Source organism: Brachionichthys hirsutus, chromosome 4 (assembly GCF_040956055.1).
Source record: "Brachionichthys hirsutus isolate HB-005 chromosome 4, CSIRO-AGI_Bhir_v1, whole genome shotgun sequence".
Taxonomy (NCBI): Eukaryota; Metazoa; Chordata; class Actinopteri; order Lophiiformes; family Brachionichthyidae; genus Brachionichthys; species Brachionichthys hirsutus.
Window position 1 is genome coordinate 1,417,478 of NC_090900.1, and position 15,523 is coordinate 1,433,000.

The 15,523-nt window shown below is 51.8% G+C and overlaps 1 protein-coding gene across 1 annotated transcript in view; it reads left to right on the forward strand.

The window, feature by feature from the left end:
- adgra2 (adhesion G protein-coupled receptor A2) overlaps positions 1–15,313 on the forward strand; it is a 43,229-nt gene extending 27,916 nt beyond the window's left edge. The window contains exons 3-19 of the mRNA XM_068738312.1: positions 6,440–6,511; positions 7,972–8,043; positions 8,113–8,184; positions 8,544–8,707; positions 8,795–9,008; positions 9,087–9,251; positions 9,484–9,682; positions 9,767–9,916; positions 9,997–10,158; positions 10,251–10,451; positions 10,556–10,745; positions 10,869–11,077; positions 11,156–11,283; positions 11,921–12,044; positions 12,115–12,263; positions 12,942–13,031; positions 13,178–15,313. Of these exons, the coding sequence (XP_068594413.1) occupies positions 6,440–6,511; positions 7,972–8,043; positions 8,113–8,184; positions 8,544–8,707; positions 8,795–9,008; positions 9,087–9,251; positions 9,484–9,682; positions 9,767–9,916; positions 9,997–10,158; positions 10,251–10,451; positions 10,556–10,745; positions 10,869–11,077; positions 11,156–11,283; positions 11,921–12,044; positions 12,115–12,263; positions 12,942–13,031; positions 13,178–14,585 (3,769 nt within the window). The 3' untranslated portion in view covers positions 14,586–15,313. The remainder of the gene's footprint in view (positions 1–6,439; positions 6,512–7,971; positions 8,044–8,112; positions 8,185–8,543; positions 8,708–8,794; positions 9,009–9,086; positions 9,252–9,483; positions 9,683–9,766; positions 9,917–9,996; positions 10,159–10,250; positions 10,452–10,555; positions 10,746–10,868; positions 11,078–11,155; positions 11,284–11,920; positions 12,045–12,114; positions 12,264–12,941; positions 13,032–13,177) is intronic.
- The last annotated feature ends 210 nt before the right edge of the window (positions 15,314–15,523 follow it).

The window sequence follows — 15,523 nt, forward strand, 5'->3', positions numbered from 1 at the left end:
GCGTTTTAGGAAACACGTATTTTACGCTGCGTCTCCTTCCTTACGTGACTGAAGACGCACGCTCTCGCGTTCCCGTCTCTGTTGTTGCATTGGTGTTGAGCGTAACTCCTCGAATGGACACCCTCGCCTCCTGTGCAGTTATTACAAAATGTCTCTGGTAGCTGTCTCAGCAGATGCGCGCTCACGTTAGACCTCCATTCAGAGCTGGATGCAGTCAGATCTGCCCCGGGGGCAGGCTGCCCTCCTCCATGCTTGGGCTAAACAGTTAGGCCTTTCATTGGGACAAACCTCCTCAAAGCTGCCATTGCCTTCAAAACCTGCCAAACCACCCAAGTGCAGAGACGCAATTTAGCCTTGTTTGTTTTTGCCTTCTTGCTGAACTGCTGTGCTTTTGTGGCTCTTTTAAATAGCTTTCCATCCAAAGGCCACATTTGGATCCCGGAACACCTTGCACCCCCCGCCCCATCTTATGGGAAGGAGCCACAGTTGAATCATACTTGACTTTGGTGGCGATCGCAGACCGAATGGCACTCACCTCCACGCCGCCAGACTTGTGACGCACACTCGCGTATCTATTTGAGCACCTCCACCTCTGTGCAAGCCCTTTTTTGGGGGGGATAAGAGCCGACCCGAGCAGCTGCACTAACGAGCCGGGACCCTTACAATTCGCGGACAGATCCCAGCAGCCTGTCCTGCGCTGATTTGAGTCGTGGTAATGAGAATAATGAGCAAAGAGCGCGAAGGCAGTCTGGCTCTTGTCCAAATGGGCCCCACTGCACCATGGGACACAGGACAGGCAGGGCACAAGGGGCCCTCATTACCAGGTCTGCTCACCCTACAGGGAGAGTGGGAGCAGGGAGCAGAGGGCAGCGATGATGATGGATGAGGCAGCAGCAGGACGCTTGCAGTGGACAGGCAGGAGTGTTGCTCGTGGTTAGAAACCCATGGAGTCCAAATTCATCTCTACAGTGCCTCACAGGACCGTATTTAAATGTGTCCAGCACCACATACAAGACCATGCACAGGAAACATCATGTGAGATTATGAAAAACCTCCCGTTGGCTTCTAATACCTTCAATTCAAGAGCAGGAAACGAGGAGTGGCTCGTGATTTACGCTGGTAGAGGAATAAGAATCAAGGGAAGTTTGCGCTGAAGCCTGCGACCAATGAGTGCAGGAGATTGTGCAGATGCTGGCTATGTTTAGGAAAATGTCTGCGTGATCGAAACCACATATGCTATTATCACATTATGGCTAAGAATGCGCCGACCGATTCGCTGCTATTTGACTCGATGGTATCTGCCTTCCAGCACCGGGAAGTGGGACGCTCAAAAACGACCTTGAAATCGCCTCCGCCGTATCTGAGCTGTTAGGGGTTAGGAAGTGGTCCAACTTAAACAACTTTACCATCTGACATGGGGGGGGAGTGGAGCCGAGAAGGCTAAAGATGGTATGGTGGCTGGAGACAGAAGGGGAGAGAGAGCGAGAAAGGGAGACGGAGGGAGGGAATGAAGGGGAGCACACTCCTGCAGTTTGCCTTGTATAAATCTGAGGTTGTTTTTCCTGCTGGGAGATTAACATTATTTCCACACAGGCTAAGCGAATTACTTTAATGAGTGGGAACAAAGCAGAGGTGGGCCGCAGCGTAGCACTTAAAAAACAGTGGAGAATGTGTGGACACGGCGAGGAGACCCTCTGTCTAGACCAGTCTGGGTCGGGTTCGGATGGGACCGGGCCCCCGAGGCGACCCGTGGAGATCCAACGTGGACCCTCACAGGGACAAAACAAATGGAATATTAGCGCTGGCCGCACACGCCATCGAGCGGCCTCCGCCTAATGAGAGCGTAAGACATTAAGGGGTGGAACGGGCGAGGAAGGGGTTAAGCGTGCTGGAGAGTGGAAACAGAAAGGGGGGGTGCTGCCGAGTTGATAGAGTCCAGATGTGTCTTTCAGATAAACTGAAGGAATCGGGTGTGCTTGCGTTGCGAGCCCAGCTCAGTCAGGGCCGTGAGGGTTTATTGAAACAAGCGCGCCCCCCCGAACAAGCCCATCGCCCAGGCGTGTGCTTCACACGCCACAATCGCTCTCCTGCACGCCAAGGCCCCTTCCTGCAGAGGAACTCCAGCTTTCCTTGGACTTGCTTCCCCCCACTTCCGTTTGCGTTCCTTCTCTGCTTTATTTTAGCATCTCCCCTCTCCCAGCTCACTGGGTCCCTCACTGCCCCCCCCCCATTTCCCACTTTCCACATGCTGTAGTCCACCTACCGGCTGAAATCGCACTCGTGGACACAAGCCTGCCTTTTCATTGATAAACCGAATGAAAGGCGTTTGTTCCCGTTTCCTTCCCAGCTATTATGAGTGCATTGTTCCAATCCCGAGTCCACTAACTTATTACTGAGACTTTTGGGGTCTCAGTTTGACACAATGACGCAATTTAAATGATGTTGCTTGACTTTTAATATTGAGACCTGCCTTTTTTTCTAAGCTAAAATCCATGACCTCTGACTCCCGGAGACTTTGACTTACTGCGTTATGATCTACCGTACGTCCAATTGAAGCTATAAACCGACTCTCATTGTTTTTGACTGCTGTGCCTGAAAATTAACAGAGCTGCCAAAAAAGCCATCGCCCCATTCCCTCCAAAAGACAGTCAATAACAGTCCGGAGTTTTCCTTGGCAGAATAACATCCCGCTCCTCTTTCTGGAGAGTATAGAAGCATATAATCAACTTGGGAAAATGTTACACTTCAAATAAAAGTATATATTACTATTCCTGTACATCCTGCAAGTGGCTCCACAGTTTATGTCACAGCGAGTCGGGGGCAGAGTTCAGGGCCGTATTTGCTGGAAGCGCAGTAATGGCGGTGGACGTTCGGGCGAATGAAAGGAAATAAGTCATTTATACTGATCTAAAGTGCAGCGGCGGGATGGAAGTATAAAGGAAAAGGGTCTCTCTTTGCTCCTTTAGCTTCACGTCTACAGCGAAATGAAATGAACTCCGGCGAAAGGTGGAATAGGTATGAGAGGAACCAGAAAAAAATAAAGAAAATAATCTGGGGAAGGGGCAGCAAAGCAGGAAATTAGTATAAAAACAAGAGCTCGGCAGATCCCGGTTTCCTGTTTTGGGGGGGGCAGGAGTACGTTTGGGACCGCTACAGAGCCCCTATTGTGAGCAAGTGTGTTGAGGAGTCGGGAGGTGGGGTCTGCGGGGCCAAACCCACCTGCGCCTCCCCGAGGGGGGAAAGCGAGCAAGCAAAAAAAAAAAGGGGGGAAAAGGAAACTGTAAAAATAAACGAGCAAGGGCCTCTGCTAGACACGCCAGCCAGACAGGAAGTGACACGCAGCACAAAAATGGTCTCCACTGACCTCTGGCAAGAACCAAGGTGTGAGTTACCCCTCCTCGGTTTTTGCAGCGCAGCGGATCCATCCGTGGATCGGTCTTTGTCTCCGGGCGGTAGCTTGTGTCGCTGTGCATGAGATAAATGCAGGTAGAGAAACTCATCCCTCGTTTGGAAAGAATTCCTCCAGGAACAGGAAATGCTTGATCCCAGTCTGGCGATAATGAGTTGCCGTTCCCTGGTTTGAGTCATTTTCCCAGCTCCCTCTGGGGGGGGGGGCTAAAATGTCAGTGGAGCCCCTCGATAATGGAGCGCTCCCACGTCTGGAGCGTTTTACGGGCCGTGTCTTCATTATTGCCCTCCTGCTGCCCTACAACCAGTGGGGGCTGGGGGGGGCTGGAGTCTGTCACAACCCAATCACATGGGCCACATGTGGCGACGGGGATAAAACAAGGCACTCCCGAGATGACAGCCGTAGCAATAATGTCGCCACCAATCACGTAGCTTTGTGACGCACACATGCTGTGACTGAAGAAACGGCCGCGTGCTACGACTCCTAGCCTTTCTCGATGATGTTGTCACGCCAGGACGGCGCGAGGCTTCCTCTCGTCTCCGCTATGATCCTCTCGCTTCGCTGACAGCTGCTGTCATCGGCGTCAAGGCCGCCGGGCTGGGAAGCTGTTGTCAGGCAGGGCGCCTGTCTACTACAGAGGGCACGCGGAGGAGTCGTCGCCTGGAGTGGCGGCGGCGGCGGCGGCGTGCATCGTCTGCGATATTAAAGTGGTGAGAACGTGAAGTTGCAGCAGAGATGTCATCTGGATCCTGAGGCCTGCTGGCTTTGATGAGCTCCTCTACATTCCCCAGCTGGGTGATAAGATCAGAAGTAGCGGCCTGCTGAGACTCTCAGCGCCGCCCTGCAGGCCTGGCCGACGATGGTCGGTCTTATCAGCGTTCGAGATGCTTCTAAACGACGCACTATCAGTGCCACGTGCTGATGTGTGCCGACCCGGCGACTGCTTCTCGTCGCCGAGCTCACGGCTGCAGGCTACGACGTTAGCGCTTTTGTGCAGGGACGCTCACGCCGGCACGGTTTGTGTGTTTAAGAATGAAACGATGCGTGTTTTCTGCTACCCGCTAATGCCACAGTGCCAACCTCGTCTGTCTCTGTGTGGCCCCGGATGCTCTGGCGCCGTGTTCGGGGTGCACCCCACCCCTCACCCATAGCAAGCTCGGACAAGCTCCAGCAGGTCCCGTATGTCCCGCAAAGCGAAAAAGCGGCTGCGCATGAGACGATTGTCTCGTCGGCAAGAAAACGGATGGATAGCTTTCTGCCACAAACTGACTCGGCTGTCGTCGCACAAATCAACAGAAAGACCCGGCAAAACCTTTTCCGTTTGTAAAATACGTTTGCCTGCTTCAAAAATCCAGCAAGAAATTCCCCCAAAAAATAACGCTGGGCATCCGAGGAGAGGAGCGACATCATAGTCCTCGTGTTCAGGATATTTGAATCTAGAACAGACACGACGAGGATCAGAGAGAGGAAACAGTGGGCAGCGCCTCAACTTTCATCGCCGTGGTAATGAGTCCCAGGACGCAGACTGGAAGCAGCAGTATTGTCCCCCCGCCCCCTTACCCTGGTCAACAGATCCTGTACAGCTACTGATGCACAGAACCACATGTCCAGAGCACAGACTACGCCATACATCGAGGCCACACACACACACACACACACACACCGTGGTGTCCTCTCACAGGGTTCGATTCGACCGGCGAGATTTATTGAGCGCGGAGGCGTTTTCTTTAACGTCTTGGTGAAAATGTCCACCTTTTTGACAATCTGCGAAGTGTTCCGCTTGACAAGCTGGCACAGACTCAAAGAGCCGGGCCGTCCACGGCTGTCCGCTTGGAGACCTCGGCCTCTTGGTCCAAGGCCAGGTAGCTTGAGCGCTAGCATCATAGCCTGCCTCTCACTACGAGCAGAGGCTTTGGAGCGACAGCTAATCAACCATTCTGCAAAACCTGACCTCTTCCTGTCCTGATTTCTTCATCCTCATTCTCAACACAGCCGTCTACAGGAAACGGCGTGAGGTAGGATGCCAATGACAGGTCATCTTTGTGGGAAACAGGAGCAGCGTTCCCCCCCCCCCCATGGGACGAAAGAGACAAAAAAGAAGCGGCGGCGGTGATGGTTTTGAGCTCCTGTCAGGAAATCCTCCTCCGCGATTGGTCCGACGGGAGCATGCGTTTTCCCCTCTGACGACAAACGGATGGCATTCCAACTCCCGTCCCGGCCATCCCACGCCAGCCATGATGACCATCCGTCTCCTGACCCGCTTTAACCCCTGCTATTCCCAGCCGGCCAATAAGAATACTCCTGAATTCAAAATGTAATGGATGAGGCCATCGGGCTGAATGGTTTAACATGTGCGCAGAAAGGGAAGAGGCTGCACAAAACGTGGGGGGGGGGGGGTGGACAGTATGAAATTAGATCCTCAAAGGCAGTCAAAGAAAAAAAATATTTATGGTCTGCATTCATTACGAGGCATTTTGGAGCGAGCATAAAAACGGCAGAACCCTTTGCATGCAGGATCAGATTCCACTCATGTTTCATTTGATAGAGTATCTGCATCTTGCTAGAATCAAGCCCAGGTGGCTGATGGGATACGATTTCCTGTCCGTGTCGTGTCCCACCAGACGAGCCAGGCTTGGGACGCATGTCCACAACCCTTCGTTTTAAAACACAAGCTGTGGTCTCATTTTTTTTGAGCTTTTTCTTTAACGTCTTCAGGCCTGTCTTCTTGATTCTACTGTTTCCTCGCAGGTTAAATATGATTTTATATCAAACGGGAGTGCAGGTCACTCCACAAGTCCGCTACGTTGCACTTCTACAAAAGTCCATGAAGGACAAGCTAAACTAGAGGAGGGCAGGATTCACTTTTGGCATTTCTTGCGGCCGCCTGAGAAGGACGACAAGACGACGTGGCTGCAAAATGAAAACTAAGCTGCACTGAATTCTACAAACTGGTCCTTTAAGACTTCATCCACATCATCCCTGCATGCATTTTCTCATCGAAGCACCCCCCCCCCCCTTCTTTATTCCCAGGGACCTCAAGCACAACTTAATCAGCACGGTCATGCCTGGAGCCTTCCAAGGCCTGTCTGAGCTCCGGAAACTGTAAGTAGACATTAGCATGATTCGCATTCCATTCAGGTTCAGGGTAACAAATAAATCAATAAAAGGCTTCGGACAGTCGCCCCCCCCCCCCCCCCCCACCCTGTTTACCACGAGACAAACGCTGGTAGCTTTTCTGGATATTGTTTGCCAGCTTCCCAGCAGTTGTGGCAAAGAGACGAGGCCAAATAGCCGCCGCCGTCTAACCCGCTTCGGCTGGCGTTGCCGTGCGTTATATTGAGCTCATGGCTTTCACCAAATGTTTATGCCAATCCTTGTGGGGGCCCAGCCGTGTCATCCACCACCGTGGAAACCTCAGCCCCCCCCCCCCCCCCCCCCCCCCCACTACCTCTACTGGATGTGGCGGCCGGTCGCTGGTCTGGTTTTCGGACGGCGAGGTCTGGTCGCGGCGTGGGTCGGAGCCGGTCGCCTGTGCTGCACCGCGTGACTCCGACCGCCCTCCTCCCCCTACTTGTGTTTTCCCTGCAAGGTCTGTGGCTTCTCCAAATAAACAGGGGGGGGAAGGAGATAAACTCATGTTCTGGACAGCTCGCCGCTGGGTAGCATCAGAGCTGCAGCAGAGCAGATCCCTCCCCGACTGTTGCTATACATCACACTCAGAGGACTGGGGGGGGGGGGGGGGGGACTGTTTAACCACACTGGAGATAAGCCTTACTGGGATCCCAAGGAGATAAGGGAAAGTGGGAAGGGCCGTGCGCTCCTTTATGGATGCATTCAACTTGCTAAGTGTTATATTTATGGGAGAAACAAAAAACCTACAGAGAAGCACCCAGAGAGCACAGACCTCCACCAAGCAGCTCACTCCCCTCCTCCTAACTGGATTCACGCCGTCCACATGGGGATCTGGATCATCATCAAAAGGTTCTAGATTGTTTTCTTGGTGTCTTTATGCACCAACAAAAGTAACAGTGAATCAGAGTCGATGTGAATTTTTAACTGATTTTTGAATCCATAAATGGGTTTTAATGTTAAAATGTCCTCATTCTGGATCCGATCCAGAAGACATTTTTCATGATACTTCATATCGGACCTCTTTATGACTGTGATTTCTGGTGAGTGAATTGAATGCATATTTTATAAGATATGATTTTTTTTTTTTTAAAGCCTCCATTATAAGTAAATTGGAAGATCTGGATTTCCTTTTTTTTGGTCCAGACCGGTATCCGGATCGCTCTCAAGATTTATTGGGATCTAAATTAGACCAAGACCCATCTTCAGATGTTTTTAAATTAAGATCCAACCAACAGTTTTTCGTTAATCCTGCTAACAAACAAACAAACAAACGTTGTCAAAAACAGAACCTCCTTGGCGGAGGTAACAAAATAAAAGGAAGGAAGGAAGGAAGGAAGTCCATTTCTGGTTTTTACGTTGGAAAGGATTCGATCGGATGTAACAAACATTGAACGGCTGTGGATGACTCTGTTGTCTTTTCTCTCCATCAGCGACCTGTCCAACAATCGCATCGGCTGCCTGGCTGCAGACATGTTCCAGGGATTGACCAATCTCACTAAACTGTAAGAGATAAAAGCGCTGCTCTCTCTACTGTGTGTTGAACTGACCGCTCATTTGTAACGCTCTGACAGAAACCTCTCTGGTAACATCATCTCCACCATGGACCCAGGGGTGTTTCAGGAGCTGCTGTCCCTCAAGTTGGTGTGAGTAAAACACTGTTGATGCAAAAGAAGTTCTCGTGATGCAATAAATGCTCGAGACAAAAGGTCCGGATGAAAAGGCAAAGACTTGGAACTTTTGAACTTGTTCACTTTTCTGAAGTCAGAAGAAGAAGAACTTAATAAATCACAGCATTTGTAGCTGCAACTTAACAAATAATTTGTAATTAAGAGTAAAAGGACTTCATCGTAATTCAGGCGTTTGGAGTCCACTGTTAATCTGAAGACCGTCTGCACAAACGTTCGCTTCGATTTGATCTGAAGTGCTGCCAGGTCTTATTTAGAGACGATGAACGCTGGACGAGTGTCCCGTGAAACCTTCTCACCACCGCTTCTCCATGCAGGAACTTCAACTCAGACTACCTGTCGTGTGACTGCGGGCTGCGTTGGGTCCCGGGCTTCTTTCGCAGCAGTTCGGCCCGTTTGGGGGACGAGACCCTGTGCGCCTACCCCAGGAGCCTGAGGGGCAAGGCCCTGCGCGGACTGAGGGAGAGTCAGCTCAACTGTGGTAAGCATGGATGAGCCGTGCTGACGGCGAAGCCTTGCAGGCTGCGGCGCCGCTGAACGGCCACGCCTCCTCCGGTTCTTGTCGCAGACGGCCCTTTGGAGCTGCACACCCTGTCGCTGCTGCCCTCCCAGCGTCAGGTGGTCTTCAAAGGCGACCGGCTGCCCTTCCACTGCACCGCCGCCCTGCCGGACAAGATCACCACCGTACACTGGCGTCACGACGGCCAGCTGGTGACCTCTGACCCAGACGTGGGCGTCCAGCTGGAGAAGAGCGTGCTGCACGACTGCACCTTCATCACCAGGTACAGGAAGCCCCTGAAGGCGCTTCCTGTTTACTTTGGAGCGCAGTAACGCTGACGAAGCATCTCCACTTTTTACAGTGAACTGATTCTGTTCAACGTACATGTGGAGGCCAGGGGAGAGTGGGAGTGTGTGGTTTCTACGGGGCGGGGTAACACCTCCCGCAGCGTTGAAATAGTGGTGCTGGAGAACAGCGCCTCCTTCTGCCCAGAGGATAAAGTTGTCAACAACCGTGGGGAGTTCAGGTTGGTTCAAGTCACTCTGAGGATTCTGACCCTCCGATAAGGAGGCTGTGCTTTCGCTGCTTGTCTGTTAGCAAAATAACTTAAAATGTTATGGAAGGATCTTGATGAAATGTTCAGGAAATGAACACAACAAGATGATTTAGTTTTTGGACCCTTTCAATAATGTCTCTATGATCACCTCCTCAAATGAGGTTCTGTTTCTGCTGCCTTCACCGACACGTTTAACCCCCAGGTGGCCCAGGACTCTGGCGGGCATCACCTCCCATCAGTACTGCCTGCAGCTGCGTTACCCCTCCCTCTCCTTGGAAGGAGGCGTGGAGCAGAAAAAAGCCTCCAGGTACTGTGACCGTTCTGGAAAATGGCAGGAGGGCGACTATTCAGACTGTCACTACACCAACGGCATCACCCGGGTCCTGCACACCTTCATTCTGGTCAGTGCCAGAGCGGCGCTTACGCTGGCGAGTGTGTGTAAACCCACTTTCATGTATTTCTTCTTCTTCTTCTTCTTCTTTCAGAGGCCCATCAATGCCTCCAATGCCCTCACCGTGGCCCACCAGGTGCGCACGTACACTCTGGAGGCCGCGGGCTTCACCGACTCGGTGGACGTTTTGTACGTGGCTCAAATGATGGAGAAGTTTATGGAATATGTCAGACAGCTACGGGAGGTGAGGGGAGGTTGAAGTGAAAGCATTTGCGTTGCGTTTTCTCTTCCTGACATCAGTGCCTGCCCCCCCCCACCCCCCAGTTGTCGGAGGTGCTGGTGGAGATGGGGAGTAATCTGATGCAGGTGGACGATCAGCTCCTCAGTCTGGCCCAGCGGGAGAAGCGAGCCTGCAGCTCCATCGTTGCTTCTCTGGAGACGTTGGCCTGGCCGCAGCTCCACAGCCACGCCCAGGACTTCTCCATGGTGGGAAATCCAAAGCTGGGCTTCATCGGTTTGTACGCCTACGTCTCACATGGAAACAAACCCTTTGAAGATACATTGTTTGATGCATGCAGGTGTCCAGAAACATTGTGATGGAGGCGCACTTCATCCGGCCGGCCCACTTCACCGGGATGACCTGCACTGCGTATCAGCGTCGCGAGGTTCCGCCGGCCAGCCTGGGGATGGAACTCGCAGACGCCACTCAGGAGCAGCAGCTTCGCTTTCGCTGCAGCACCGGCTCCCATAACGCCTCCCTGAACAATTTCCCCCTGAAGGTGAGGGGAAAATGCATTTCTGTTTAATTCAATCTGCATTCACATGAATCGTCGAGGTTACATTTACGCTGACTATTCCATAAATATTTCCATGTATCCTGCAGAGTTCAGTGGCCGTTGCCTCCGTGACGCTCCCGGCTACCCTCTTTCCTCCTGATGCTCCTGCAGACTGTAAACTGCAGTTCGTAGCTTTCAGAAGCGGCAGCTTTTTCCCCCTGTCTGGAAACTCGAGCGGCGCTGGGGAACACTCTCGGCGGCGTAGCGTCAACACCCCTGTCATCTTTGTTGGCCTAGGTAAGGAACCCCCTCCCTTTTCTCGCATTGAATGAACGTGCAGCGTCCTCCGGGGGAACAGTCGGGTTCTACTTGCATCCTTTCGGAGCTCCAGTCATCACAGATTTCTATTCTTTGCGGCAGAGGGTTGCAGCACGTGGAATCACTCGGAGCCCGTCTGGGTCTCCCTGCGCCACCTGTCTCCGGGTACCGATGCCGTGGCGGCCCAGTGGAGCCTGAAGGCGCTGGAGAAGCAGGGGGGCTGGAGTCAGGATGGCTGCCGGCTGGTTCACAGCGACAGCAGCACCTCGACGATGCGCTGCGCTCTGCTCAGCAACTATGCCGTGCTGCAGGTGGGGGCCGCCTTGAGTTATCCCGAATGAACCGGGGCCAATGAGGCGTCTTTTTTATTTGGCGTTATTTCTCTTTAGGAGGTCCCTGATTTCCCCAACTCCACGCCCATGTCTGCGAGGGTGCTCCACCCTGTGGTGTATGCCTGCACTGCAGTGCTGCTCCTCTGCCTCTTCACCATCATTATCACACACATCGTGCACCACAGGTACCGGAACGGATCTACAGAGATGTCTCACCTTGATTTCTCTTCGCGATCACGCAGTGCTTTGACACGCCGCTCCCTTTTTGCCTCCGCCAAAGAGCTTCTGTTTTTGACGGCGCTTGTCTGCAGGATTACGTAAAAACTGCTGAAAGGATCTTGAGAAAGAAAAAAAAAGTCTGAAGATGGGTCTAACTTAGAGCCCATTCAATTACGAGAGCGATCTGGATAGCCGCCTGGAAACATAAAAATAACAAATATCCGGATTTTCTGGATCTGATCCAGAATGAGGTCAGGAAGAAATATTTAATTTTAACGTTGAAAACTCAATTTATGGATTAAATCAGTTAAAAATTAACACCAACTCTGATTCACTTTTACTTTTCATGGTTGGTGTATAAAGATACCAAGAACAATTTATCACCTTTTGGTGATGATCCAGATCACAATGTGGACGGTGTAAATCCAGTTAGGAGGGGAACGAGCTGCTTGGCGGAGGTCTGTGCTCCCTGAGTGTTTTTCTAAATTATGTTTTTGGAGCAATGTCTGACTTCTCATCTTCTTATCTCATCTCATCACGTCATTTAATCCTATTTCATCTCTTCTCATCTCTCATCATTATTGTGTCTCTCTGTCTCTTCAGTTCCATTCACATATCAAGAAAATGCTGGCACACGCTATTGAATACCTGCTTCCACATCGCCATGACGACAGCCATCTATGCGGGAGGCATATGTTTGACCGGCTACCCGGTGGTTTGCCAAGCGGTAAGTCCTGATTTTACTCTTCATTTTTAATGACACACTTGAGGTCTAACGTGAGCGTGACGTGCGACAGGTGGGCATCGCCCTGCACTACTCCTCCCTGTCGACGCTGCTGTGGATCGGAGTCAGCGCCAGGGTCATCTACAAAGAGACCGCGTGGAAAATTCCACGGCAGCCGGAAGGAGAGCCTCCATCTCCGCCTACTCAGCGACCTATGCTCAGGTCAGCGAGCGAGCCACAACTCACCGCCGCCCACGCCCCGCGCCGGACGCCGGTTTGTCCGCCGGCGCTCTGGTTGATGCTTTAGACAGATGCTGCAGTTCTGCTCCACGGCCACCCAGGCTGTGCTCCATCAGAATGGGTCTTTGTGCCCGACGACTTAAGTCCCTCTTGTTTGAGAGGAAACCTTGGAGAGACATAACAGATTATTTGTGTAAGGCATAAAAAAAAAAGAAAAAATCCCGTCAACCAATCTGAACTCGGAGCGGAGGATGGGAGGAATGTATGAACCCGGCATAACAGAAACAAAGGGGGGGTCACCATAAATCAGAGCAGGAGCGGGTTGAGGGGGTGCGATGCCTCTCAAAATATTCCTCTCTATACATCCTCCCCTTGTTCATGTGATCCTGTAGCTATGATCGCACTATGACCCCCCCCCAACCCCCCACCCCTTTGTTGCCCACTCGGCCACTTGGGATCCCACCGCAATAAATCACTGACCGGCGGGACTCACGCTGACCCATGAGTAGAGACTGTAGACGCATACGGTTCTCTACAGCTCACAGACAACAACAGACACGTTTAAAACAGCCAGAGGTCGGGCAACATCCTGCGGCACAAGCAAGAGCTGCTCTTTATTTTGTGAAGCTGTGTCTTTGATGTGATTTTCTGTTATTCAAGGTTCTATCTGATAGCCGGGGGAGTCCCTCTTATCATCTGTGGCATCACCGCGGCTGTCAATGTCAACAACTACGGAGACAACAGCCCTTAGTAAGCACTTTTCTCCTCTTCTATATTTTGCACTTGACTTTGTCGTTCTCGGCGCAGCGGCTCGTGATTCCGTTGGACACCGAGCGGTGAATGCGAGCCCTTGTTTTACGCTGATCCTATTGACTTCTCTTTACGGCCTCTTGCAGCTGCTGGCTGCTGTGGCGCCCCAGTCTGGGGTCTTTCTTTGTCCCAGCAGGCTTAGAGGTGTTGGTGACTTGGATCTATTTCCTGTGCACTGTGTTTCGCCTGAGGCGCAGCGAGGCCAAAGGATGCCCCGGAGCCACCCTGCCGGCTCCTGTGACGGACAGCCAGCTTGCAGGAAGCGCCAGCCTCCTCTCCACGGACTCAGCAGCGGGCCCTGCTAACCCGGCCGCGGCACAAGAGGATCAGTATTCGCTGAAGACGCAGTTCTTGGTGTTGGTGGCGACTCACTTCCTGTACGTGATCCTGTGGTGCTGCGGCGCCATGGCGATGTGGCTGACGGGCCACGTGAGCCTGCTGTTCAGCTGCCTCTATGGGATTGCCGCCATTGTTTTGGGGGTCTTTCTGGTCGTGCACCACTGCGTCCGTCGTCTGGACGTTCAGGCCTCGTGGATGGCGTGTTGCCCCGGCTACCCACGCGCCCGCACCATGTCTACCTACACCCACACCTGCACTACTGGAAGCGGAGTGCAGACCTCGGAGCAGGGATCGCAACTTTTCATCAACTCTCATCCGCCCGGCGACTCGCATAACTCCTCATCGGCTCGGTCCTCGTCCACGCCGAGTGGAATCAGCAGCGTGGGCCCCGGGCCGTGTAAGCTTACCAACCTGCTGCAGGTGGCGCAAGATAATCCAAACAACATTTTGCGTGTGCCTGCGGGCCACAACGCCAGCACCAACAACGACAACGCCACCAAGCCAACAAACAACATTCTGCCCCCAGTTAGCTCTGTTGCCCCTGTGCACCCCCAAAGGAGGAAAGTGAGCAGCAGAACTAAACAGGGGAGCAGCCAGTATCACCACCGGGGTGAGGGCAGGGGTCACTATCGGCTCAAGGCTCTAAGGACTGCTGGGGGTGGGGGCAGCCTGGGAGCTTTAGGACCCGCTGGTTTAGAGCAGCTCAGTTCTTCGCATGCCGTTCATAAGCAGGCCACGAGCGAGAACGGCAGCATCCACCGCAGCCTTTCAGAGAACCAGCCCAGCCCCCTTACCAACGGGAAACGCCCAGGAGAATCAGTGGCCACCAGCCCCTCAGAGGGCAGCGACGGGGGCAGCAGCGGGAGCCGCAAACCCTTCCCGCTGCTGCCCTCCATGGCCAGCAGGGCAGCCATGCACGGTGCCCAGAGACGGTGCGGCAGCAGAGACAATGTGAAACTGGCAGCTGCTGCAGAGCGAGACAATAAACGCTGCTCCTACCCACTGAACTGTGTCACCGCCGCCGGCGCCGCTGCCCCAAACGGCACCATCACACACTCTGTGCTGGAGCTGGAGCACGACATGAGCGGCACAGACCAATCCCAGAGCTCCGTTGGAATGAAGAGCGGTTTGTGGAAAAGTGAAACCACAGTGTAACCTGGACGTATACGTGAACTTCTATGCATGACCGTAAAGGACTCTAAAATGATTGGGTTGCGTTTTGAAGGTCTCTCGATTATGATAATTATATAATTTAAGCCATGAAGGCATGAAGGCATCCAGGACCCTAAACTGGTACGTTTGCCTCCATGATATTGTAAGTTTGCTGTGAAATTGGTAAATAAAATCATCAAGCAGGTTTTTTTCTTTAGTCTTTTTCAAATACAAGATACTCACACATTCTTTTAAAATGTTAATTTTACAAAAAACTAAAAGATTTCTTTCAAATTGACATTAGATGTTGATTTTGGATTTCTAATGGAAGCTTTACTGTTTTTAATTGTGATTTTTTTTTCTATGCATATCAACTAAAATGGGGTTGCAAGATGGTCCATTTCAAACATACAGCAATGTGTATTTAATCTGTGGACAACTTTTCACACCTATATGTTTGCTTCAAGTGCTTGTTTGTGTGTGCTCATGTATGTTTTGGAATGTCCTGTGTGTACATGTGTGTGTGTGTGTGTGTGTGTGTGTGTGTGTGATTATTGCATGAATGTGGCTGTACAGAATCTCAGAGTGAATTAAAAGAAGCTATGCAAGAATTTGACGCTTTTGAATATATGATGAAAATTGCTCCCTTTCTTTGTACTCCCATCAGCACTGAACTCCCCCATCAAATAAATTCAGAAACAAAGGAGAGAAAATAATTTGATTTCTCTCACACACTCACTATTGTATGACTCGCTGCCTTTTGCTGGATGGTGGAAGAAATTCTCCGCATTGTTACCATTGCAAATCAGGCAAAATGCCAAACTTAACTGACCCACGCTGAATCAAACCACTTGACTATATTTATTAGGATTTCACTTTGGAGGAGTATACTGAACCAAACATATCACCGCACGCAGCTCAAGCTGTTTAAATGATTCAGA